General features: G+C 40.8%; 2 protein-coding genes across 6 annotated transcripts; both read right to left on the bottom strand.

The window, feature by feature from the left end:
• Positions 1 to 1,906: 1,906 nt before the first annotated feature.
• On the bottom strand, positions 1,907 to 7,053 carry LOC137095065 (serine/arginine-rich splicing factor 10-like). 5 transcript variants are annotated; one of them, XM_067461273.1, is made up of 5 exons: positions 6,449 to 7,034; positions 5,655 to 5,750; positions 4,071 to 4,233; positions 3,776 to 3,826; positions 1,907 to 2,012 (listed from the first exon to the last, which is right to left on the bottom strand). In XM_067461273.1, the coding sequence occupies exons 1-5, from the start codon at positions 6,489 to 6,491 to the stop codon at positions 1,994 to 1,996; spliced, it is 372 nt and encodes a 123-aa protein (XP_067317374.1). In that variant the 5' UTR covers positions 6,492 to 7,034; the 3' UTR covers positions 1,907 to 1,993. The 5 variants fall into 5 exon arrangements, with proteins under 5 accessions (XP_067317374.1, XP_067317373.1, XP_067317375.1 ...); XM_067461272.1 differs by having other exon boundaries at positions 3,776 to 3,829; positions 6,449 to 7,032; XM_067461271.1 differs by lacking the exon at positions 1,907 to 2,012 and adding an exon at positions 3,211 to 3,642 and having other exon boundaries at positions 6,449 to 7,053.
• Positions 7,054 to 16,134: 9,081 nt separating this feature from the next.
• Positions 16,135 to 23,251, bottom strand: LOC137095603 (fatty acid-binding protein, liver-like). Its single transcript, XM_067462376.1, has 5 exons — positions 23,063 to 23,251; positions 22,354 to 22,438; positions 21,165 to 21,337; positions 19,150 to 19,239; positions 16,135 to 16,327 (listed from the first exon to the last, which is right to left on the bottom strand). Exons 1-5 carry the CDS (start codon positions 23,249 to 23,251, stop codon positions 16,280 to 16,282), a joined length of 585 nt encoding a protein of 194 aa, XP_067318477.1. The 3' UTR covers positions 16,135 to 16,279.
• Positions 23,252 to 27,242: the final 3,991 nt, after the last annotated feature.

Below are 27,242 nucleotides of genomic sequence, written 5' to 3'. Positions count from 1 at the left end.
CCTGAGGCTTAGGCCAGTGTAAACAAGATGCTACCAAGTAACCAGTATGAAATACAATGGAACATGCACTTTTTACTCCAATTAGGCTCTTTTTACTGTGGTGTTCATGTTAATTTAAGTCATCAGTGGAGCATTTCTACAGTTTTTAGTTAAACTACTTAAAAATGCTAGCTTCTTAAGAAGCATTGCCCCTTTCCCAATGCCTGCAGATCTTTGAATTCAAGACTCTCACATTAATGGGATCCAAAGTCAGGGAGTCCCCGAGTTACAAACATCCAACTTCCACATTACTCAACAGGGGTGAGACTACAGGAAGTGAGAGAAATCTACCCCCTAAAATTTACCACTGGAAGAGCTGTTATCATGGGGAAAAGGATCTCAACTGAAGCTTTCTCACTAATCCTTGTTTCCACAAGCCATATTTTTCAAAATCCAATGATTACAGGGACAAAAATTAAGGTGTGATCTTCTGAACGGACCCAGACCGCAAAACAAACACCATGGGTGTTAAAACCCTTCCCTAATTTATCCAAAGGCATATACATATATTTTGCATAGAGTCACTTAAAAATGTACCTGTTCCGACTTGCATACAAATTCAATTTAAGAAATTGACAGATCCTATTTTGTTTGTAACTTGGGACTGCCTGTATATATGACAGCTTTTTCACCATTTTAAGACCGGGTGGTAAAAAAAAAATGCTCTCAAGCCTCGTTGTATTGGACCTGGAAAAATTGGCCACCATTTGGCCTTCCTGGGAGATCATTTCAGTTGGCCAGTGCAAAGGAAAAGGCGGCATCGTGCGCACTTAATTTCCATGGAGAGTATTGTATAGAAACGGGGATGACATTCAGAAGATATTAATAGTAGAGAAACTAGAAAAAAATCCAATGACTACTAATAAAGTTTAAGAAATAATGTTCAAAAGTAAAATTGTGACTGTTATGGAACTAGAAAAAGTCAGGGGAAATCATTTCAAATGTGACATCTATAGATCACAAACTGCTGAACAACAGATAAATGGGTGTGATTTAACACAGTACACAGTCTTGTTAACTGAGGGATCGCCTAAAGCAGTCAAGCTGAACAGTATAGGACATTTCTTTCCATCATGGATGAGAGAACCAATATTTATCCTTCAGATGAAAGGCTTGTTTGGTACAGCTGCCAATCCTTTTTGAGTTGCCTTTATTTTAAAGAGGAAAAATTCCAACTTGGACTCATAAGCAGCTTAGAGCTGTAAATATACATATCAGCACTATCATCTTGTAAATTATTGTGGGGAAGGGGGAAGCAAATATTCAAATAGCGAGATCATGGAAGGCCACAGACTGCACCATACTGGTTTGGTTATGCTATTGCAATTCTACACTAATTGGGTTTTATCAGCAGAATTATGTAAAGCATATACATTTGTTTCTCTTGCCCTCACATTTCAGTTCTGGTGGCACACAGCTCTTGTAAGGCATTTGTTCTACAATTAAGATAATATGTTTAAGTTATTTCTGTAATTTGCATAATTACAGAAATAACCCATCAAGCTTGCTTTAAAAAATTGTTACATGGAAGCAACTATATCTCTGAAGAAAAAATGTTTAGACAACCAAACTTCTGATTGAAAATTGTTGGTAAACTGACAAATATAACCTATTCCAGTCTTAGAAGACAAATGTTGAAAAGGTATCTCTTTCAGCCAAAAAGATATACCTGTTCTGAATTCTTGTCAGTTAAAATTTTACTATTACAAGATTTACCAAGTTTCTATTCCTTATGTTTAGTGTAATGTTTGCCATATTTACAGCAAGCAAAATAAACTAGTTCTTCCTTGATTCAAACATAGATGTTTTAAAGCAGTACACAGTATTTTAAATAGAACATATAAAAATACCCCCTTAGAAGCCTCTATAAGAAAGGAAATACAAAGTTTATTTCCACAACTTTCTTCTGACCAGAGCTTCACAGAAATGCTACAATTGTACAGTTTGTTTTCAACTATACAGCAGGGAGACGTCTACAAAAAAGTAAAGAACACAATATGTAAGTGATTGCATAGCAGGAACACGAAATTTTAACATGAAACAAAAGTTAGAAATACTATCAAATATACAAAGATTCAAGAATCAACCTTCTTTAGGCATTTCCCGCAACCAGAATTGAAAAAGCCACCTTTATTCTTACATGGTTGGCTGGAGTAAATAATTTTTTTCTACAGAAACATAACAATTCAGGATATTCAATTCAAGTGAACAAAAGCAGAGGGCTGTAAAATGTTTTGATATTGGCATACATGTTTCAAGAGAAAAACTAAAACAACATAGAGTACTCTCAAGAACACTTTCAGCTATGCCATGGCAACTTTTCACATTTATAAAGCCAAAAGGAAAAGTAGCAGTTCTTCACGTTCAGTGTGAACTCAGAAGACACGTGATACTGCAACTGGAGCATTCTTTTTGTAATCTTCCTGAACAGTCTTGTTCAACCTATGGTAGGCCCTGATGAATGACCTCAAATTGTTCATTATGCATGGAGACAGGGCTATTCGTGAATACACAAATAACCTAATCAGTTTAGTTCTATTTACTGCAGACACTAATCTATCATGTTTCAACTGCACATAATATAGTAGGGAAACTTAAGCAATCTGTGATCAACTGATTGCTAAAACCTATGTTGCACAGCATACAATGTATTCATATTTACCTAATTATTTAAATGATTATTTTTGCCTTAAAAGGGTTAAGAGATTCGTCAAAAGGAAGCACCAGTATTCCTGACAAAATTCATAATAAGCTCTTCAGATGGATTTTTTTTTCTCAATTCTAACACTACCAGAACTGTAACTTCAGCAATATCAATGAGTACCCAATTCCATGTTACAATATCCTGTGAGCAGGCCATCTTGGCCCAAGTTGGGAAGGCAACCCATTCCCTCCTTATTTCAAGTAGCTCATCTATACTTCACAGCAGTCACGGCTGTATAATAGCTGCTCAGTTTTTCAGCTGCACAGCAGGGGATTACTGGACACATTAGACGGGGACTAATTATCCTTTAATGATGATGTTGTTAGGACAATGGGGTCAATGAGGATGAAAGCCAAGGTACCGTAGATGCATGAAGCATAAAAATTGAAGTCTTTTACAAAAATATACATAGAAACACCACAAGGACCTCGTAGCTGCCCATTACATTTAACAAGATGGACTCAAGATTTTTAATACTGTATTTTAATAGTAGTAATTGTCTCCTACAGGGATGACAAAAATATTTTAAAGCAATGTTGCAACATCGTAACTTAACTGAGTAACTCAATAATAATACATGCCTAAAAAACAAAGTACATGTTTACTGGCCACTGCATTTGGGACTAGCCTATGACCGGGATCTGGATTTTGATCTAGATCTAGAATGCGATCTCAACTGAGATTTGGATCTAGCTGGTTCTTTTTTCCTTGGTTCTTTTTCATATCTTGAGCTGGACTTATATTGTGCCTTAGAATCCATTTTAGAGGTGCCTCTAGGTTTAGTGCGAGATGCAGACCTAGAACGTGACTTAGCCTTCATTTCGTTTTTGGGTGGTGACTTAGAGCGTGATCTTGAATTGGACTTTGACCTTGAAAAAGACCTGTTACGGTGTCTGAACCTATCAGAAAGAGGAAGATAATAAACTTGAATATGGACAAGCTGCTAACAGTTGGGTATTTTACATTTAAATGTTGTACTATTGCAGGCACACACTTTTTGGATTTTAATTTGTTATAGAAAAGAGTGTTTACCTATCATTATCTGAACGACTTCTGCTACGGCGGCGTCTTCCAGCAAGTCTACTGCTAAAAAGGTACATCAGAAAAAGTAAACAGTGGCTTAAACCTTTACAATTTTTCACAAACCCCAACTAAAGCTTTTTGAGAATTGCATTGGTCTTTCATGTTTCTGCAATGATACAACAACTATTTTTGATGGTTCATGCAAGGTATGACAACTCCCATGCATATTATTACTAGGGTGACAATATCTAGGTATCAGGCTCTCTCTTTTCCACTACATGGTCAAGCTAAGTACAACACTTACTTTCTAGGGCTATAAGATCTGCGATAGCTGTAGTCAAAAGAACGGCTTCTTGACCTCCTCCTTTCGTAACTGCGGCTTCTAGAACGCCTGTATCTGTCATAGTCATTGTAACGGGAAGAGCTGTATACGTTTCTTCCTTCTTTTGCTTTCATTTGGTTTGGTGCTGCAGAAAAAAAATAAGTAACAGCAATTCTTTAATATTGTTGTTATGTGTCTTTAGGTCAACCCTATTCTAAAGTTTTCTTGAGATAAATTTATTCAAAGGTTGGCCACTGCCAAAAAATGTGGCTTGCCTAAGATTGCCCATAAGAGTAGACTATCTAGTCCAGTATTCTTTCCCCACAGTGGACAATCAGATGATGGTTCCATGAGAGGATGTCTGTGTGTATAGTCACCTAGGCCCTTAGCAAATGGAGATATATCACTATCATGACACGTCACTGACAACCATATATTTCACAAAACGGTTGAGTCTCCATATCATCTATATGGGTGACTACATAGTGCAGGTATGGGCAAACCCAGGCCCAGGGGCCAGGTGTTTTCTCAGGTCTTCCTCTCTCACCATCATATCCTTCCTCCCTTCCTTCTCTTTCCTTCCTCCTTCCCTCCCTTCACTTCCACCCTTTCATCCTTCCTTCCCTCTCTTCTCCTTCCTTCCCTTTTCTCTTTCCTTTATCCTTCCCTTCCTTCGATCCTTCTCTTCCTCTGTCCCTTCTTCTTCCTTCCTCCTTCCCTTCCACCTTCATTCCCTTTTGTCTTTCTTTCATTCTCTCTTTCCTTTATCTTTCCTTCTATCCTTCTCTCTTCATCCATTCCTTCCTTCCTTCCCTCTCTCCCTTTTTCTCCTGCCACCCTTCCTTTCCTCCCTTTCATCCTTCCTTACTTCCATCACCGGGCAGCCAGTTCTCCTAGCAGGGAGTGCTAGCATGCAGTCTCCTAAGTTAGAAAGTCCGCCCACGCCTGACAGTATGTTAGCAAATTTTGTAGTTCAAATATATACAGTGTCCATCCTGGACATCTAGCCACATCTAACCTTATACAGTAAGTGAGCTTTAGCATTTTAAAATAGATAACACCTGTTATATTTTTCTCCCAAGCTAAAAGACACAATCTCAGCTGAATCCTAAGAAAGCTCAATGTGGTCACTTAAACCCAATTCTATTTTCTCCCCCGTTTCTCTACTCAAATTTATTAACATAATTCTCAGTTTCCACCCCCACCCCATGACTGTTATGAGGAATAGCTTGCTGGCATAGCTTTGGAAATTAGCATACTAATCAAACTTTCCCATACACATTCATGTATAAAAGAAGCAAGCTGTTCCCAGGATTTGTCAGACTTAATTTTCCCATTACACTGAACTGTAGCACACGATCTACTGTGTGCATTTCCAAGGTACTCTTTCTACAGGCACAAAAATAGCACTTTTGAAAAAAAATCCCCATAATATTGAATTTATGTCCCAGATTCTGTGGTTATGTGAACAAACCTGTTGACAAGGCTTATACAGCTCAAATTATTTTGTATTTTAAGACTCAATTTCCACTAGTGAAGACTATTACAGAAAGACAGTACACATACTTTTCCGGTCTCCTTGAGCAAACTGGATTTCTATTTGACGGCCACAAATCCATTTCCGGTCCAAATTATGAAAGGCATCCTCAGCATCACGGACGTCTTCAAATGTGCTAGATGTTAAGGTACTTGGGAATCTGAGGTATGTACATCTACAGTTAGTAAGATTGGCTTTTCCATTATGTCATCACACCCTTGTTTACCAACTTGTCATTATTTTTGGCATGTTCTATGGCGTAACAAGAATTAGCTGACATTAACAGCGCCTATCTGATACTTTGTCACAAAAGTCAAATTTCAGAAAAAATATTTAAACTTAATGAATGCCAGATTTTTCTTATTGATACAAATGGTTCTCATCCTACAAAAATAACTTTATTTCCCTTAACTAACAACTAAATGTTGCAGTTTGCTGATGCAGCTAGTACTAAACTGGAAGTCCCCTACATTTTTCTATGATAGGTTAAAATTAAGTCAGTATCATACTTTTATGAGAAACATTATGCTGACAAATTATTCTGAAATCAGATGTTTTATTGCACACTAGCCAATTACTCTGCACACCTCTATGTGACCTATGCAAATTCATTGTTCTTACATGCCCTGATACCAGCAAAAATTCAGATATGCTCATTTTAAATCAGGAATGGCATTATTTAAATGAGAACCACAATTTCAAATATATCACTAATGTTAAGCAAATTATTACAGAATGGTCCACAGCTAAACTAAACCATAAAAATTGATTAGTTAACCACTTACAGAGACAGCAAGAGGAAATTTCTTATTCTGTAGGATACATGAAGTATGGCTCCTTTTATCTTGGCCACCAGTCAACTTCATCTTGACCTTTAACTCTTTAAGTGCTTGTTAGAAGGACTTGTCATGAGATGCTTGGTCAAAAATGACAGATGGCTTTATCTTTATACTTTGAAAAACAACCTTTTTTCCCCCATCTGCAGATAAAGCGAAGCTTTGTCTCCCATTATGGCTTGTCCTTCTTCCAGCTTTTCTTTATCTTTTCTTTTCCCAAACTTTCCCTTCTCTTCAAGCCTGATCCTTAAGAGGTCTTTGGCTTGTCTACTTGCCTTAATTCTTGGACTCTACTCTAAAGGTTCTTTCATGCTTTCTCTTTGGGGTCGCCATTACTGTACAGCTTTACACTCTGAGGCAACAACAGAGGACAGCAAATTAGGGGACAATAATTGGAACAAGATTCTTCACCTCATTTTATACAAATATGCTTTTGATCAAATTACTGTTTCTATTAAATGAACACAAAATATCAGCCACATTTTGCTAAGCACAAGTTTACCACAAATGCCAGTTATATTAAAATTGCAACGAAACACTTTAGGGGCAGCAGCAAATACCATTTCAATATTAAAAGTACAAATTTGAATATGAAGCGTGCAACAACAAAGCACATTTTACTGAATATGGCTTAAATTGTAAAATATGAAAATGTATCATATATTAATCTGCGGGGGAAACAGTATACACATAATGTAACTTTACATACAACACAGAATAAATTAGGTTTTTTTTATTTAGGTTTGTTACCTCATACATAAACGTGAATTTCAAACGTTAACACCCCTCACTAATCAGTCATCTGAGGAAAGGATATTGAACATAAGCAAATCCTCTTGGACGGCGAGTGTAGAAATCCAAAGGTACGTACACATCAACTATTGGACCATAACGACCAAATTCACGACGCAAGTCTTCAGATCTGAAATAAAAGACTTCACATTAGTTTCTTTATAAAGAAGTTTTATTATAAAACAGGACATGCCGTGTCATGTATAATAAGCACACAAATGTTAAGAAAATAAAGGGACACTACATTCCAGTTAAGTCATGCATAATGGCTGTAAACTTAGTTCTGATTCAGGAAGCCTATTCTATCTGTTTTCTAGATGGTCACAGGCAAATCATGATTCTTTCTACCTTTGTATCAAGCTTCTGGCCACTGATGGAAACTAGTATGTTTAAATGTTTTTTAACTAATATTTTTACAGTTTATTGTTTAATCTGTCTATTCCATTTATTTCATCTACTTTTTATTAACTGTCATTTATTTTGTTTATTGTGTAATGTACTTATTTGTGTGGTGAGCCAACCTGAGTCCTTTTAGGGAAAAGTGGGAACGAAATAATAATATACAAAATGACAAAAATAATATAATAATAAACGTTTATTTATATTCTGCCTTCTCTCCCCTGGAGGACTCATGATGGATTCCAACAAACAAAAAGGGAAACATTCAATGCCTCAATGACAATAAGTACAAATATAATAACCCAGAATAATCCCACATAAAAGACATTCTAATCATAACTTAAACAAAACGTAATCTATCCAAAATGATAACATAAAATGTGAAAATAAAACATCCAAATTAATTTACAAAAGCACCACGAAGGTTCACAGATGTGTGCACTGATTGTACAGCCAATTATGTGAAATGGGCTAATGTGATCTAACAAGGCCCAAATGCATTTATACTTTCCAATCAGCAGTCTGGTAATAGTCTCTCTTCATCTAATCTTCCTCCTCTCCACATGCTTGTGAGCAAAGAGAAGTTTTCAGCTGTTTTTTTGAAGGAGAGAGGGAAAAGGGGCATTTTTCTTTCTTTAGGGAGTTTCAGAGGAGGGGGTGGGGGACAACAACTAGTATTATTATTGTTAATCTATGATGAGATATGTGTATGGTACTTCTCTATTTAGTGCTGCACTTTAATTTTTGCTATTATCATAGAAGCATGATTCCATATTTCCATAGTTCCATCCAATGGTGGAATTTGTAGTTTAGAATTGTTCCCTCCCTTAATTCAAAGTGAGAGGTGGATAAAAACAATAATCTTAACAATCATTCTAATTAGTGACAATTAGAAATAAAAACTATTAATTTGTAACAAAAAAACATATGCATGAGACTTGTGTATTGATGTATTTTATCGTATTTGTTGTGCCCTGCTTCAGGTTGCTAGGAGAAACTGTTAATGAATTATTATTACTATTTTAATTAATTGTTCCCCACCTGGATCTTTACATAAGGGCGGACAATAAATGATGATGATTTTGGTAGATCATGACAAAGGTTTGCACAGGCATTCTCTATTTATTGCTGTCTTTTAATTTATTGTTATTATTATAGCACTTTTAGTCTACATTTGCATGGTTCCATCCTATGAAATCCTGGAATATATCATTTGGCATTTATTTTCCACTTGAGTCCAAAGTAAAAGGTGATCAGGAAGCAATAACTAACAATATAAATACTGATTAGCCATTATAAATAAGAATAAGAATTACAGATTCCTAGCAAGAAGCATGTGATTGAGGTGTTTCAATTATAATATTAATTAATATTATAAATAATAATAAACACTGCTTCTCTATTTAAAGTTGTGTTTAATTTTTTTTAATATTATTATTAAAGCACTTTCAATTTTCGTGGTTCCTTTCTATGCAATTTGTAGTTTGGGGGTTGTTTCCCGCCTTGAACCAAGATGAGAGGCGAGTAAGAACCAAGAATAATAAAGATATTATATTAATAATATTACTAATTAGCAATGATATGGAGCCCCTGGTAGCGCAAAGGGCTGAGAGGGAAAAGGAAGGGACCTGAGGCTGTTGGGAATTCTGGGAGTTGGAGGGCCGAAGGGAATTGGCCCATGCCTCATTTAAAAGCAACCCAGGAAGCAGAGGAGGCAACTAAGCAAAGAGGGCGAGATGAAGGGCCTCGTGGTAGGAACAGCGAGGTCTCCAAGGCCCGCTCTCCCCTTCCTCGGGGTTGGGCCTAGCGCTCCCGCCGAAGCCTGCCTTTCCTGAGTCTCGCCGCCGCCTCCCGCGTCCGGTTCTCCCTCACTTACACGCACCTGGTGTCGTCGGCCACGTTGCGAACGAATAGCGAGGTGTTGGGAGGCCGCAGGTAGCGAGACATGGCGGTCCTGCGGGAAAGGGAACTCGCCGACGAGGCCTGAGGGATGGAGGAAAGCAAGCCGAAGCGGTGACAACCGCCTCCTGGCGCGCTCGCGCACTCTCGCGAGATTTCCCCCCTCTCCCCCAGAGCCCCTCAGTGACGTCGCTATGGCTCACAATTGTTGTTCATTAGTTCAGTCGTACAGAGCTCCAGTTAGTAATTTGGCTGCTTATCTCTGAACCAGTTGAAGTTTCCAAACTATCTTCAAAGGCAGCCCCATGCAGAGAGTGTTGCAAAAGTCTTAAGCGGGATGTGACTAAGGCATGGACTTGTTCGTTGAACAGTGTTGTTCATTCGTTCAGTCGTCTCCGACTCTTCGTGACCTCATGGAACAGCACACGCCAGAGCTTCCTGTCGGCCGTCACCACCCCCAGCTCCCTCAAGGTCAGTCCAGTCACTTCAAGGATGCCATCCATCCATCTTGCCCTTGGCCGGCCCCTCTTCCTTTTACCTTCGACTTTCCCCAGCATCATTGTCTTCTCAAAGCTTTCCTTTCTTCTCATGATGTGGCCAAAGTACTTCAGCGTTGTCTCTAGTATCCTTCCCTCCAATGAGCAGTCGGGCTTTATTTCCTGGAGGATGAACTAGTTGGATCTTCTTGCGGTCCAAAGCACTCTCAGAATTTCCTCCAACACCACAGTTCAAAAGCATCTATCTTCCTTCGCTCAGCCTTCCCTATGGTCCAGTTCTTGCATCCATAGGTCACTACTTCTTTAACTATGCTGATCTCCGTTGCCAGTGTGATGTCTCTGCTCTTCACTATTTTATCAAGATTGGTCATTGCTCACCTCCCAAGAAGTAAATGTCTTCTGATTTCCTGGCTGGAGTCTGTGTCTGCAGTAATCTTTGTGCCTAGAAATACAAAGTCTGTCACTGCCTCCACGTTTTCTCCCTCTACTTGCTTGTATCAATCGGTCCGGTTGCCATAAACTTAGGTTTTTTATGTTTAACTGCAACCCAGCTTTTGCACTTTCTTCTTTCCCCATTGCTAGAAGACTCCTTAACTCCTCCTTGCTTCCAGACATCAATGTGGTATCATCTGCATATCTAAGGTTAATGTTTCTTCCAGCAATTTTAACTCCAGTCTTGCATGTATCTTACTTACTTAATTGCTTAGGCAATCCTTTGTTGTCTGAGTAAGATTATCCCCTAAGGTCAGTGTACTGGCGGTGGGTCTGTAGGTGAGCCCTATTCTTGACCTGCATGTTCTCCCACAGAGAGGGCATCGGTTTCAAGGTGGAAGGCGGGCCCTGTCGGGGTTGGCTTGACATCAGGCATGTAGCCGGGGAGAGGGGGGGGGGGCTTGAGGAGCTTAACCCCCCCCCCCAAATTCTCATGATGGTTCGCGAAAAGGCCTTATTTAAACTGTTATGTTTATTCATATCATGATCTGATCACCATACTCAATATATCCCATATACATGGGGGTATTGGGGTAACAATACCCCACTCAGACTGAGCCCCCCCCCCCCCCCCGAATTGAAAATCTGGCTAAGGGCCTGCTTGACATGCCTTCCTCTTGGCATGTTTCTCTCTTTCGCCCTCCATTTGTGCTTCTTCAAATTCTCCAGCACTGCTGGCCACAGCTGACCTCCAGCTGGAGCACTCAAGGGCCAGATTGAAGAGAAACAACTGGAAAAGCTGACATGATACGAGGATTTAAAGATTGAACTGCAAAGACTCTGGCACAAGCCAGTCAAGGTAGTCCCAGTGGTGATCGGCACACTGAGTGCAGTGCCTAAAGGCCTTGGCCTGCACTTAAACACAATCAGTGCTGACAAAATTAGCAGCTGCCAGCTACAGAAGGCCACCTTACTGGGATCTGCACACATCATTCGCTGATACATCACACAGTCCTAGACATCTGGGAAGTGTCCAACATGTGATCCACTTCAACAGCCAACAGAATATCGGCTGTGGACTCATCTTGTTGTGTTTCAAATAATAATAATAATAATAATAATAATTATTATTATTATTATTATTTATACCTCGCCACCATCTTCCCAATGGGGACTCAGGGCGGCTAACATGAGGCCAAGCCCTTTTAAGAATACAATGCAATACAGTAAAATACATAATACAAAAAAAGGAACCTGAGTAAGGGAACAATGCCAGGAAAACAATAACAGCAACCAGCAATCATATTTTTTTGTCATGTCAGGAGCAACTTGAGAAACTGCAAGTCACTTCTGGTGTGAGAGAATTGGCCATCTGCAAGGACGTTGCCCAGGGGACACCCGGATGATTTGATGTTTTTATCATCCTTGTGGGAGGCTTCTCTCATTCCCCGTATGAGGAGCTGGAGCTGATAGAGGGAGCTCATCCGCCTCTCCTGTCCCTCTTCAGTCCTGCCGGCACAGGGATTTAACCCACTGCGCCACCGGGGGCAATCATAGCAACCTGTCCTAATTGGCTGAGCAGCACCCGCACTGGGAAAGCGGGGGGGGGGGGAAGCACCCACGTACGCATGCACCAAGAAGTGACAGTCCCACGCCTGTGCAAGGAAACCTCTCAAGCTGGTTCTAGCATGCACTTTGATCAAGACTTCCTGCCGTCTATTGTGAGCAAGAAAATGTGAGCGAGAGGGAGAAAATGTGGAGAAGACAGGAAAGCTTGGGGAAGACAATGATGCTGGGGAGAAAAAGGAAGAGGGGCAGATCAAGGGCAAGATGGATGGGTAGTATCCTTGAAGAGGATCCTCGACCTTGAAGGAGCTGGGGTTGGTGACAACCGACAGGAAGCTCTGGCATGGGCTGGTCCATGAGGTCACAAAGAGTTGGAAGTGACTGAACGAATAAACACATACACATCGTGAGTCCACACTGCCATATATTCCAGTTCTAACTAGATAAGTTGGGATTTTATTCAGCTGTGTGGAAGGGGCCCTAGACAGGACCTTTATTCCAGGATCTGATCCCAAGGTTTCTGTTTATCCCAGATTATCTGGCAGTGTGGATTCATAATCCAGTTTAAAGATGAAAACCTGGGATCAGACCATGGGATATAGGGCTTATGTGGAAGGACGCTATGAAGGCCTGTTTATTTCCCAGTTGGACTGTTCCATTTTGCCAAGTGTAGGGGAGAAGCTTAGGTTCCCCCTAGAGGCCGAGCTCGGTTGGTGCAGCCCATTCTGACTCAGAGCCAGAATGGGCTGGTGATAGAACTTCTTACTCCATTCCTTTTGGTCATAGCTTATAGATAGTTACCAGAAAAGTGTCTGGACTGGCTTGCAATCCGTACAAGCCATCCTTATCACATATTTGCCATAGAATAGTTATATTTGCCTTAAAGATTATAATACATGTAATAAAGAATAGATAATATTTGCTATATATTTGCCATAGTTCATAGATAATATATGTTTCATAGATAGATAGTTTATATTTGCCTTATAGATAGATAGTTCAGATATACATGCCCCATAGATTATAGTAAATGTTATATAGAATAGATAGTTCATGCCATAGAGTACTTACCTCATAGAAATTATAGTTGTTTTTTACCATCATAATCAATCTTCACCTTTGTACATTGCTGTAGTTCATCTTGTTTGTTTAGTAAACTCAATTTGGTTAATTTAGTCTTGTCTGTAGAGTACCATTTGGGGGGGGGGCATTAAAGTAATTTAGGGCATACCGATGGTCACTGGGAAAATAGCCAGACACATTTAGTTTCTCATTAGATCTTCCTGGTGTGCCATCATAGACGCTAGAGGCATCTCTAAGCCCTTAGAAGCATGTGTTTGGGGAGTTTTCATGGTTGCTTTGCTCCAATCCTGAAGCTGTCCGCCCTTTTTACACATCACACCATGTTGTTGTAGCGCTATTATTCCACTTTAACTACCATGATGTGGAATTCTGGGTGTTGTACTTTAGTCAGGTGCAATTGTTCGCTGCCAGGGACTTTAACTGCCCTCTGGACTACAAATCCCAGGATTCTGTGGGCTGTTGTCATGGCGGTTAAAGTGGAATAATAGCATTATAATAGGTGCATCTACACCAGGCATGGGCAAAATTCGGCCCTTCAGGTGTTTTGGACTTCAACTTTTACAATTCCTAACAGCCAGTATGTAGGCTGTTGGGAATTGTGGGAGCTGAAGTCCAAAACACCTGGAGGGCCAAAGTTTGCCCATGCCTGATCTACACTGTAGAGCTAATGCAAATTGACACCACTTTAACTGCCATGATCCAATGCTATGGAATCCTGGGAGATGTAGTTTGGCAGAGAAGGTTGCAGATCTTGTAAAACGACAGCTCCCGGGATTCCAGAGCATTGAGCCAAGTGGAATCAAATTGCATTAATTCTACAGTGTGGATTCTGCAAAAAATATTTAGCATTTCAGTAAAGGAAACAAAAACCAGACACTATCCATGATATACAGCGTTCTTTATTATCCAAATATAAAAACATCAACATCGGGACCTCAGTATCCACACCCAAATACATGGATTCTTAAGTCCCATTATATACAACTAGCTGTGCCCTGCCACGCGTTGCTGTGGCCTATAGTAAAACTTTTCAAAGTTTAGGTAGATATCTGGACTATTATGAAAGAGAGGTACCTATCTATTCCTTCCCCCTTTTCCTCCCCCTTTCTCTCCTTTCTTCCTTCTCTACCTCTTTCTTTCTTTCCTTCTTTCACTACTTGGTTTCATCCTCTCTTTCCTTCATTCCCTCCCCCTTTCTTCCTTTGCCTTTCTTCTCTCCCTGTTTGCTTCCTTCTTTCTCTTTTTATTTCCTTTTATTTCACCACTATCACCACTATCATAACAATAACAATAATGCAATGCATTGCCTCTGGGACCTGACACCTCTCCCATTCCCCCAGGGTCTAATAGGAATAATAGCATAATAATAATAGAAATAACAACCTTTACCCGCCACGCGTTGCTGTGGCCAACCTTCCCTCTTTCTCTCCTTCTTTCCCTCCCTCCCTCCCTCCTTCCTTCCTTCCTTCCTTCCTTCCTTCCTTCCTTCCTTCCCTCCCTCCCTCCCTCCCTCCCTCCCTCCCTCCCTCCCTCCCATCTTTCCTTCTCCTCTTCCTTCTCTATCTCTTTCCTTCCGTCCCCCTTTTTCTTTCTCTTCTGGTTTCTTTTCTTCCTTCTCTCTTCCCTTCTTTCCTTCCCTCCCTCTTTCTCTACATCTTCCCCCTTCCTTCACTCCCTCTTTCCTTCCTTCATTCCCTTTTTTCTTTACTTCTCTCCTTCCTTCCTTCCCTCTTTTTCTTTCCCTCCCTCTGTCTCTCATTTCTTCCTTCTCTACCTCTTTCCTTCCTTCCCCCTTTTTCTTTCTCTTCTGCTGTCTCTCTTTTCTTTCTTTCCTTCCATCTTTCCTTTTCTTTCCCTTTCTTCTTCCTTCTTTCTCTAACTTTCCTTCCTTCCCCCTTTTTCTTTACCTCCCTTTCTCTTTCTTCCTTCTTTCCTTCCTGGCGTTTGGAGGTGGCATGAAGTAAAAGGAGGTAAGATTGGGGCGGGGGAGTGATGGAGCATGGGGTTGTGTGTGTGTGTGTGCGGCGGTGGGGGGAGTGATAGAGCGTGGGATTGCGTGTGTGTGTGCGGCGGCGGGGGGAGTGATGGAGCGTGGGGTTGTGTGTGTGTGTGCGGCGGCGGGGGGAGTGATGGAGCGTTGGGTTGCGTGTGTGTGTGCGGCAGCGGGGGGAGTGATGGAGCGTGGGGTTGCGTGTGTGTGTGCGGCGGTGGGGGAGTGATGGAGCGTGGGGTTGCGTGTGTGTGTGCGGCGGCGGGGGGAGTGATGGAGCGTGGGGTTGTGTGTGTGCGTGCGGCAGGGTGTGTGTGTGTGCAGGAAGAGGCGCGGTGGGGCTTGGAGTGGGCATGGCTTCCACAGAGGGAACATTGGCCGGAATGCTGTGTGCGCGCGCCAGGGAACTTGCGGCTGGGCGCCAATGCGCATGCTCAGTTGTTTTGCCGTTTTGTGAGTGTGTTGTTGTGTTGTTTTTCATTTTGAGTAGATATGTTTGTACCTTGTGGGTTGTGTTATGGGCATGGGAATTTTGGTTAAGTTTTGTTGGGTTTTTTTGAGTTTTGTTGTTTTGCCGCTTTGTGAGTGTGTTGTTGTGTTGTTTTTCATTTTGAGTAGATATGTTTGTACCTTGTGGGTTGTGTTATGGGCATGGGAATTTTGGTTAAGTTTCGTTGGGGTTTTTTTGAATTTTGTTGTTTTGTCGTTTTGTGAGTGTGTTGTTGTGTTGTTTTTCATTTTGAGTAGATATGTTTGTACCTTGTGGGTTGTGTTATGGGTATGGGAATTTTGGTTAAGTTTCGTTGGGGTTTTTTGAGTTTTGTTGTTTTGCCGTTTTGTGAGTGTGTTGTTGTGTTGTTTTTCATTTTGAGTAGATATGTTTGTACCTTGTGGGTTGTGTTATCAGCATGGGAATTTTGGTTAAGTTTCGTTGGGGTTTTTTAGAGTTTTGCTGTCCCGTTGAACTAACCTAACAGATTTATATATATAGATGGTAGAGTAATGTGGTATTGCTTGTAGAATATGGCCAAATTAAGGTTTGCTTTTTGTGTTATTTTTAAAAATATTTTAAAGCCGTGGATAGTGGAATTAGTAGGTGCAGGATCTGTGGATATGGAGGGCCAGCTGTCCTTCTAACGGAGGCATCCATCCTCTCTGCTTTAAACCTTCTTGCTTCTGGTAAATGTTACTGAACCAGATGTTATAGTCTGTGGAAAAGAAGAAAGGCTTTTCAAAGCAGCTGTGTAATTTATTATTATTATTATTATTATTATTATTACTCATTGTTGTTTATTTATGAAACATGATTTTACATATAATATAATTTATAATTTTATCCCTTGCAATTGGCCCACTGTTCTCAACTTTTTATTATTTTACTTCATATCTTATGTTTACCTTGTATTATTTTGTTTTGTTTACATTTTATTTGATTTTATTATTTGTTGTATGTATTCTTTTGCTTTGTTGTCATTGTTGGGCTTGGCCTCATTTTATCCGCCTCGAGTATCCTTGGGGAGATGGTGGTGGGGTATAGATAAAATTATTATTATTATTATTATTATTATTATTATTATTATTATTATTATTTGTGTGTGTGTATATATAACATATATAATAATATTATATGTATATATATATATATATATATATATACACACACACACACACACACACACACACAGATATAAAATATTATTATACATGTTCAGTTTAGAACTGGGAAGACTGCAGAAGATCATTCATAGCACCTTTTCCCTATCCCATCTGGATGTAACAGACTGCATTTATCAACAAGGTAGACCCAGTGGATGGGGATGGTGAGGTTTGTTGTCCCTAACATTTGAAAGTTACCAGATTGGAAAAGTAAATTAGTCACAAATGGGAACAGACTTACGGTGCATCTACACTGTGGAATTAATGCAGTTTTGACATCACTTGAACTGTCAGGGCTCAATTCTACAGAATGTTGGGAGTTGTAGTTTGGTAAACTACCAGCCCCATTTGCAGAGAAGGCTCGAGACCTTATAAAACTACAACTCCCGTGATGCCATAGCCTTGGAGGTTCAAGTGGTGCCAAACTGCATTAATACTATAGTGTAGATCAGACATGGGCAAAATGGTGCCCTCCAGGTGTTTTCGACTTTAACTCCCACAATTCCTAACAGCCTCAGCCTCCTTCCTTTCCCCCCTCAACCGCTTAATGGAGTGCCGAGATTTACCCATGCCTGGTGAAGATGTACCCAAAGATGGCTGAAGAAATCCACAAAAAGCTTTTTCTTCCTCTTTCTACAGCTCATTTTTAGACTGGCTTCAACAAGGATTAGTCCTAAAGCCTGTTTTTATAAAGCCAGGACACACACACACACACACACATAGTTAAGTACTCCATAGATTCATGTGCCTCTGAGCATGTTAAAAACTGCTTTCCCTCACCGGTTGTTCCATGGTGATGGTGGGCAGAAGTGGCAGGACATATAGGCCAAAACACGTGAAAGAAATTATTTAAAAATATTTTTAAAATAATGCATTTATTTATTTTAGAAATAATGGTTTGATGCTTTTTTATTTGAAAACTTAAAATCATATATTTTAATTTTAACTGAAAAATAAATTATATTAAATTATATTAAATTAATTTAAAAACATGCGTTTCCATTTTGCCACGAATCGAGGACAAGACAATGGGGCTACCAGGGCAGATAGCACAGCTGTTGATATTATCATAATTGTCGTCCTTTTTTAATGGCACACTTGTTTTTCATTTAATAATACACAGTGATGAGCAGGTATATGTTAATAATGCCCTGCAACAGTAGTTTCTCAACCAGAGGGCCGGAACCTCTGGGGAGGGTCGCGAAGGGGTGTCAGAGGGGTCATCAAAGACCATCAGAAAATACAGTATTTTCTGTTGGTCATGGGGGTTTTGGTATGGGAAGTTTAGCCCAATTCTATCATTAGTGGGGTTCAGAATAATCTTTGGTTATAGGTGAACTATAAATCCCAGCAATTACAACTCCCAAATGTCAAGGTCTATTTTCCCAGAACTCCAACAGTGTTCACATTTGGGCAAATTGAGGTTTTGTGTCACATTTGCTCCAGATCCATCATTGTTTGAGCTCACAGTGCTCTCTGGATGTAGATGAACTACAACTCCAAAACTCAAGCTCAATGCCCACCAAACCCTTTCAGTATTTTCTGTTGGTTGTGGGAGTCCTATGTGCCAAGTTTGGTTCAATTCCATCGCTGGTGGAGTTCAGAATGCTCTTTGATAATAGGTGAACTATAAATCCCAGCAACTACAACTCCCAAATGACAAAATCATCCCTCAGTTTTAAAGTTAACACAGTTTTAAAGCCTTTAGCTGCAAACTGCCTGGAAAACACCTAAGCTGCCTTTGGAAGTGTTGATACATTAAACTTTCTTACAATGGTTCATACAAGAAACAACTATAAGGAGAAAGCTTTACCTCTGTATGGACAAACACTAGCAAATGTGGGTGTATCAGGTATTTGTGTCAGATTTGGCCCAGTGAATGAAAATACATCCTGCATATCAGATATTTACATGACGATTCATAACAGTAGCAAAATTACACTTATGAAGTAGCAACAAAAATAATTTTATGATTGGGGGTCACCACAACATGAGGAACTGTATTAAGGGGTTGCGGCATTAGGAAGGTTGAGAAACACTGATGTAGATTAACTACAACTCCTAGAAATCAAGGTCAATCCCCCCCCCCCCCCCAAACCTGGTTATGGGAATTCTGCGTGTTCTCCAGACATTTTTGGGGTTCAGATCCCATCAACCCTCGACAATGTAACTAGATCGTGGATGGTGATGGGAGCTGCAGTGCTTGTGGAACAGGCATGAGCAAACTTCGTCCCTCCAGGTGTTTTGGAATTCAATTCCCACAATTTCTAACAGCCTATTGGGCTGAAGTTTGCCCATGCCTGTTGTAGAACATCTGGATTTAAAGAAATCAACTCCTTTCTATTTCTTCTTCAAATTCACAAGATTTACATACCTCGACCATTTCGTTGCCTACTATTTCCTGTTTGTGGATGAATTTATCCGATTTGGCGACCAGCTTTCCGTCAACCAGGTTCACTGTGCACTATTTGCATAAAGAAAGAAAAGATGTTGTTGAGCAATGGCTTGAGCCATGGAGTTAAAGGAGATAATGGGACAGCAAAAGCTGGAGAGTCATTTATTTTACTTTTTAATAGATTCCTTTCCAGTATTGAAAGATCCCAGGATGGCTCACATATCAAATCAACACAAAAGAAGAGGATTAGAAAGGGAATGGGAACTTCACAGCCAACTGAGCCAGTCATAGCCAATGGGAAGGTATTCTGGAAGTTGCAGTCCAGCAACATCTGGAGAGTTATACAGTTCTCACCCTTTGACTAGACTGGTTTGCTTTCTTTGACGGAGGCACTAGTTTGTTTATTTATTTAGACCTTTTATATCCTGTTCTTCCCTACCTCCATTGAGGGACTCAGAACGGCAAACCGCGAAAATGCAATGCTAGACAATAAATAACAATTTAAAACAACATACATAATACAATAAGTAAAAATGCATATGTTAAAAATACTTATAAAACAATTTGTCAAGTTACAAACATCCAACTCAATCTGCACATTTTTTTTATTATTATATATCAGAATTTCTTGGCTGCACCTGATTTTGAAGACATGGGACAGAATCCTATATAGTTTGTCTTCCACATTTTGTGGGTAAAGCCCTCACTGGCACTAAACCCTTGTGCTAGCAGGACTGAAGATCGACAGGTCAGAGGTTCGAATCGAGGAAGGCTGCGGATGAGCTCCCTCTGTTAGCTCCAGCTCCCCGTGCAGGGACATAAGAGATGTCTCCTACAAGGATGGTAAAACATCAAAACATCTGGACATCCCCTGGACAACGTCCTTGCAGATGGCCAATTCTCTCACACTAGAAGCAACTTGCAGTTTCTCAAGTCGCTCTTGACACAGAAAAAAAAGTGGGTTTGATAATTCACTGATTTGATTACAAATATCCAACTTACAAATGACTGCTAGGAAGAGAGAGGCAATCTAACCCTTGGAAGGGAAATCAACTCCTGGAAGAGTTATTGTCATGGGGAAAAGGCGTCTCCCTCAAACTTTATCGCCGATCCTTATTTCCACAACAAGCCACATTTTTTCAAAATCCAATGACCACAGAGACAGAAAGTGAGGGGAAATCTTCTGACCAGGGGCACAGAGAGCAAAACAAATACTACAGGGGTGTTAACCCTTCCCTTTGCATATACATATATTTGGCATATACATATATTTGGCTGGAGTCACACTTTAAAAATGTCCCTGTTCCAACTTACATACAAATTCAAGTTAAGAACACACCTACAGAACATACCTTGTTTGTAACTTGAGAGCTGCCTGAAATATGTTCTGGGTCTTCAGGTCTTCCAGCATGACCCTATGGCCAGCATCCAGAGATGTCCTGGAAGACATAGAGCAGGGGTCCTCAAACTTTTAAAGCCAAAGGCCGGTTCACAGTCCCCCGGATTTTTGGGCGGTTGGACTATATATTAAAATATTTTAAATGTACACGGCATATATATTATTTGTAGTACAAAAAACCACAAAAAAAACAATACAATATTTAAAATAAAGAACAATTTTCACCAACATATGCATACCAGTATTTCAGTGGAATGTGTGGATCTGCTTTTGGTTGATGAGAAAGTCAAGTCAATTAGACTTGTTCTGTGCCTTCAAGTTGTTTCAGTCTAAGGGCAACCTTAAAGCTAAAGTTTAGGGCTGGGGCCACAGAAATGACCTTGGAGGTCCACATCCAGATTGCAGACCTTAGTTTGGGGACCTCCAACCTAGAGATTCGTAGAGAGAACATTTCTATAGACTTTTGCAGGTTCTCCAGCATGATTGTATGGTCAACCTCTAATGTCATCATGGAGAACATAGAGATTCCCAGAGACAATTTCTCTAGCATTCATAAATCCTCCAAAATGATCATATGAATGTAAATATGAGTTACCTTGACTTTCTTGCCGTCCATGGTGGTCATGTCTGCCTCTTTCCCCAGCGTGAATGAGTTTGTGACGGACTTATTGGGGGCCTTGAAGGTGACAACAAAGGTGTTCCCTGTCTGGCGGATTTCAGTGACTGGCTCGACATCTTTGGCAACTTTGATGATCTCGTCGGGCAAAGCTGGGAAACAGAACCCCCAAAATAAGTAACCATGCATTTTGTTAGGCACTAGAGATGTAAAGAGTATGGACATCAATGAGATATGGACATCAATGGTCTTCTGTTGTGTTGGGCCAATAATTCATTTCACTTCTTGGTCATTCTATAATTAATGCCATTTTGCACTACTTTAACTGCCATGGTTCCATGTTATGGGGTCATTAGAATTGTAGTGTTACAAGGTCTTTAGCTTTCTTTGCCAAAGAGTGAGGATTCCACACCAAACTCCATGGCAGAGCTGGTGTTTCAACACTGGTCTCCAGAGTTGAGGTCCAACAAAAACCTCTGAGAATGCTTGCCACAGATGCAGACAAAATGTCAGGAGAGAATGCTTCTAGAACATGGCCATCCAGCCCAAAAAACCTACAACAACGCAGTGATTTCAGCCACGAAAGCCTTCAACAATACAGAATTCTGAAATAGAATTCTACAGTAGGATTGTGAAATAGCTGTTTTCTAATAGAATTCAATATGCAGCAAAATTCTGAATACCAAAGTAGATGCTGTTTGATCCAACAAAGAACATCAGAACTTTGTGATAGGTTTCTATGTAGGTTGCCCAAGGAATGTCTTTATTCCAATGCTTAGAGCTTGATGTTTTGTCCCTTTTGAGATCATAGCTCCAAGCATCCCCTCAGGCAGCATGGGACATAGCAGGATTCTGGGTATTAACATCCCCAAAATATCCTTTCCAAATTAAGGCAGTATTTATTATTTTGATGCAGATAGATATGTAGACCCTCTCATTATGTTCTGGCTTGCAAAAAAAAAATGCTCCAGCTAAAAATAGAAAGCTAAAATGTAATTGTGGCATATCATTCTCTTGCCACGACTCAGTGTCTTCCAGAAAACAGTTCCTATCCCTCAAAGATAGCTAGGATGATGGAATGTTACCTATCTGGATGGCACCAGTTTAAAGAATGGTGCTCTATGGAGGAATGTAACCCCTTTGATAACATAACCCCCAAGTTGCTTACCAATAGCTTTTAGGAAACCTTCATAGTTCTCCTGGGAATAGACCTGCCACTTGCTGTAACCCTGAATGTTAGGACAGTCAAGAAGCTGGTAGAAAAAGATAGAGGCAATTACTAAGGGGCCAAGTGCTATTTATAAAGGAGGAAAGATGTCCAAAGTGAAGCTGTGAATTATGGAACCTGGAGATATCAATCATTAACCTGTACTTTGTAGGAATAACCTCCTGTTTGTTGTGCTGGAGAAATCCTTGATGGATTCAGGAAGAGTCATTGCCAAATCATATAGTCAAGGATTGGGGGATGGATAGCCAAGGCAGTAAACCTCAACGTATTTATTTCTGAATTTTACAAATAAACATTGAAACACTTTGTTAGAATCTGCATGCATCCTTCAATGCAGTATTCTCTGATGGCACTGATTTAATCAGCTTCATTTAAGATGTCCCAGTTTCTCTTTTTGCCTCCCGCTTTCCCTTTTGTCCTTCCGTTGCTGCAAAATGAGTTCAAAGCGCATAAGTAGTTTGCATCAATTAACTTGGTAGCATGGAGAGATGAGGTGTAAAATCATATCCTTCCCTGGGGACTCAGGAAAAAGCAAACTGCAGCAGCCGCTCCTGTTTTAACTGTTTTTCCTTATGAATAACTTCACCATCTTTGCCCCAACTAAATGTTGCTTGACCAGAACATGTCCTGGTTTTTAACTGCAAAATACCAGAGGATATGTAGTATCCTTTGGTTGCATTTCCACTAGGGTTGTGCATTTGGGGTAAACCTTGACCCATTTTGTGCCCTGGCTTTCGGTGGAGGCCTCGACCAATTTTTTAGGAGCCTCCCGAAATCGGGAGGACAGATATCTGTTTTTGCTCTGGGGTGCCAAAAGATCCATTTTCTGTTGGCCCATTATGCAAGGAGAGGGGGAGTTCCCAGGCTCCCCTTCCTGCGCATTTTAAGGAGGCTTCTTCTTACCTGCTGTTTTTACTTTCTAGGAGGCTCTCGGCTGCCTTTCTGAGGCAAGTTCTGTTTCTTACGCTAGAGGAGGTGCTAGGCTGCAGGTACTGGCAGGCACGCACGATTTCTGGGCCTGCATGCCATACACGTACTCTCTTTCCAAGGCAAGGAGGCAAGTTCTGTTTCTTACACTACAGGAGGCACTCGGCTGCAGGCACCAGCAGGTGTGCACTATCCATGGGCAATCCATGGTTCTAAATGGGTCTAAAGTACTTACAAAACTAAAATTCTGGTGGTGAATACTAGGGGGAACTGGTGCTTTGCTTCTACAATATTGCTAATGTTCTGGAGGTGAAAATTTCAGAACTCTAACAAAACTTTCAAAATATCATTATTTTGTTATTGGTGATTTTTATGACAGAACGAATTTGGAACTGCCATTTATGGTGAAACTTCTGGTGGTGAAAATTTCAGAAGTTTTGTTAGAGTTCTGAAATTTTCACCACCAGAACTTTAGCAACACTGTAGAAACAAATCACTAGTACCCCCTAGTTTTCACCACCAGAACTTTAGTTTTGTAAGTACTTTAGAACCATGGATTGCCCATGCCTATAGTGCGCACTTTCTGAGCCTGCATGCCACACACGCACTCTTTCCAAGGCAAGGAGGTCCTTGCCTTGGAAAGAGAGTGTGTTTGTGATATGCATTGCAGGCTCAGAAAGCGTGCGCACCTGCCAGTACCTGCAGCCTAGTGCTCGGCTGCAGGCACTGGCAAGGGTGCAGTTTCTGGCCTGCATATTACATGTGCACTCTCTTTCCAAGACATGGAGGCAAGTTCTGGGAGGTGCTTGGCTGCACGCGCACACACTTTCTCTCCTGGGCTACACCATGCCAGCCAGCCACACACTGCTTTCAATGCATTTTAAGGAGGCTTCCCAATTCCAGGTAAGGAAGAGCGATGACCTCCTGGAAGAGGAGAATAGTTTTCAGGGAATAAGGGTTTACTTTTTGTTTGCTGTGGAATTAATAAAAAAAACATTAAATGGTGATGCCGAAAAGCAGGCAGCTCCCACTTGCTTTTGTGTCAAACTGATTTTCATAGCAGGAGGGACCTTCCCCTTTCATGCTCCTGAATTACCGAAAGAATGAAATGAAAGAAACGGGAGAAACGAATTCTGCGCACAGCTCTAATTTCCACTTTCTGATTGGTTGAATGGATGGATTTTTTTATTAATTGCTTTGGCTGAAGACCATACTAATATGTCAGTTGCATAGATAATCTAATATCAATCCAATCTGATTTTAGTTAGGATTTATAGTTGAAACTCAAACATAATTAACTCAGCTTGGTGTAGAGGCACATTTGGAAATTCTGCCTTAGTTTTAAATGGCAACACACTGCATCTTGGTCTAGTGGGGAGGACTTTGACCTCATGGTCCATGTGTCTATTCAACCTGCTCTTCTGGAGTCTGAGATGGGCAATGCCCAAGCTCCTCCTCCTCTTCTTAAGTCAAATAACACTTGTGATGGGCAGGTCTGCAAATAGAGCAAGGGAAGTTCCAAGTTTCCTAAAGGCACTAGGATCCTAGCCTTGGAAGCTAAGCAATCAGCTTTGGTTAGTGTATCAGTGAGAGACCATGAACAAAAACAAGCATTGGTAAGGCTACATTTCAGAAGAAGTAACTGGCAAAAACACCACTAAGGATACCTGGACTAAGAGTTCATCTACAGTGAAGAATTAATGCAGTCTGACACCACTTGAACTGCCACATCTCATTGCTATGAAATCCCGGGAGTTATCATTCTGACTAAGGACCTGAGACATCTAAAATTCCCAGGATTTCATAGCATTGAACGATGGCAGTTCAACTAGTATCCAATCGTATTAATAGCAGATGTACTCCAGGAAACCTTATAAAATTTATGGGATCTCCATAAGTCTGCAGGTGACTTGAAGGCAGCTACACACTTCCAAGGACCGTCAGGTCTCAGGGTCCATTCCAGTCCTTTGGATTTTTGGTGCATTTCCTCTTTATTTTGTCTTTCCTGGGCTTTGCAATATGCCCTCCACGTTTTTAATACCTCACTGAAGGCAAGAGGACAATTGAGCTCAAACAGCATGATGTTTTAGGTGCCATCTGTTGTTCCTTGTCCATCCCAGCAATGTTTTTCATCAACAGAAAACAACTCTCCAACCTAGAAAAAGTAGATGACCCTATGCCATGTAAAACAAGTATCAGGTCTGCAATTTCTACTGTCTTTATATTTGATGGGAAAGAGATTGATCAAATAGTGGATCACTACCAGTCTCTGGTGGCCTCCTGTTACACAAAGGCATTTCCAACATGGCCTCGAAATTGTGAGATGAATCATCACTTGAAGCCCAACTACAGATTGTTATCTTTGGCATGGTCTTCATGCTGTTGAGCCTTGTTTGCTGTGCTGTTGCTTAATTTGCACATAGTCTGCGCCCTGGCAGTTCTGACCTACCTTGGTCAACATTGGTAGCCAAGTGTCTGCGATGGGGATTCACAACCAAAGTTTCTGTAACTGCATTGACTACCAATAGAACATCGGATCTCTTACAAGATACTGATCCTGACATTTAGAGCTCAAAGTGGCCAAGGACCTTTATATCTTAGGACCTCCTCATTCCTTTTCTCCATCAGTGGTCACCTCGATCCACCCAGGAAAATCTCCTATACATACCGGGCCCTAGGGAGGTACTCCTGGAAGCTACAAGGTGTAGAGCTTTTTCTACCTATGCTCTAATTCTGTGGAACTCATTGCCTCCGTATATTAGAGCAATGTCGGAGTTGCGACCTTTTGTAAAGGCACTCAAGACTTGGCTGTTTGGTTGTGCATTTAAGTAATCAGTAGGGCTGGGCAGTTTCGTTCGCTAATTTCGTAATTCGTTAATAATTCGTTATTTTTCTTGATAACGAAGCGATAACAAACCATCCAGGAGCAACTAAAAAACGAAATGAATTTTTAAAGCTATTTTGTAATTGTTTTGTAATTGTTTCGTTATTATTTCAGCTCCCGGGCTGCAAAGGGGCCCGAGCAGGGGCAAGGAGAAGGATAGGCAGGCGAGAGAGAGAGACTGAGCGAGCAAGCTCCCTTCCCGGCCTGGCTTCCTCCCCTCGCTCCCCTGGCTCCCCGCGCCCCCTTCTTCCCCCTTTTCCCGGCTCACCTGGGCATGCACACCCCACACATGCCCGGCCCGGCGCAGGGGTGGTCCGGCGTGCCCGCTCGGCGGGGCCCTGGCATCCGCCGCCCTGGGAAAGACCCCCGCCCAGCAGCAGCGGCAAGGCCGACGACGCTGCGGTTGCTGACTCCCCCGATCGCCTCCCCCGCCGGGAAAAGGAAACGCAGGAGGAGGCGCAGCAACGAGACGGAGGCGACCGCGCGGGTGGGAGGGAGGGAGAGGGAGGGAGGGATAGAGAGGGGGCGGACTAAAACTATTATTAAAAACTATTATTATTAAAACTATTAATAAACTATTAATAATTATTAATATTATTAAAAACTATTAATAATAATAAAAACTATTATTATTAAAACTATTATTTATTTAAAACTAATATTTTCATGTTGCGCAACTGCATTAGCCATTTTAACGAATTGATTCGTTAATAATAACGAAATTTCGTAAATATCGAACTTTTAAAAAGGAAAATTTTGTAATTATTTTAAATATCGAAATGCAAAAAACCCCAAAAAACGAATCGATTTTAGAAACAAATTTTTGCATTGTTACCCAGGCCTAGTAATCAGATCTAATTTGCCAGTCACTGCTGAATGTTTTTATGTTGAATGTTTTTATATTGTGCAAATGCTATTTTAGATTGTAAGTCGCTCGGAGCACCTTGGTGGAGAGCGACTAATTAAGAAATAAAGTGAAGTGAAGTGAAGTGAAGTTACAACCAGTGACTGCGCCCTC

This window comes from Anolis sagrei, chromosome Y, assembly GCF_037176765.1.
Source record: "Anolis sagrei isolate rAnoSag1 chromosome Y, rAnoSag1.mat, whole genome shotgun sequence".
NCBI classification, from domain to species: Eukaryota; Metazoa; Chordata; class Lepidosauria; order Squamata; family Dactyloidae; genus Anolis; species Anolis sagrei.
This window is presented reverse-complemented; position numbering and strand designations above follow the sequence as displayed.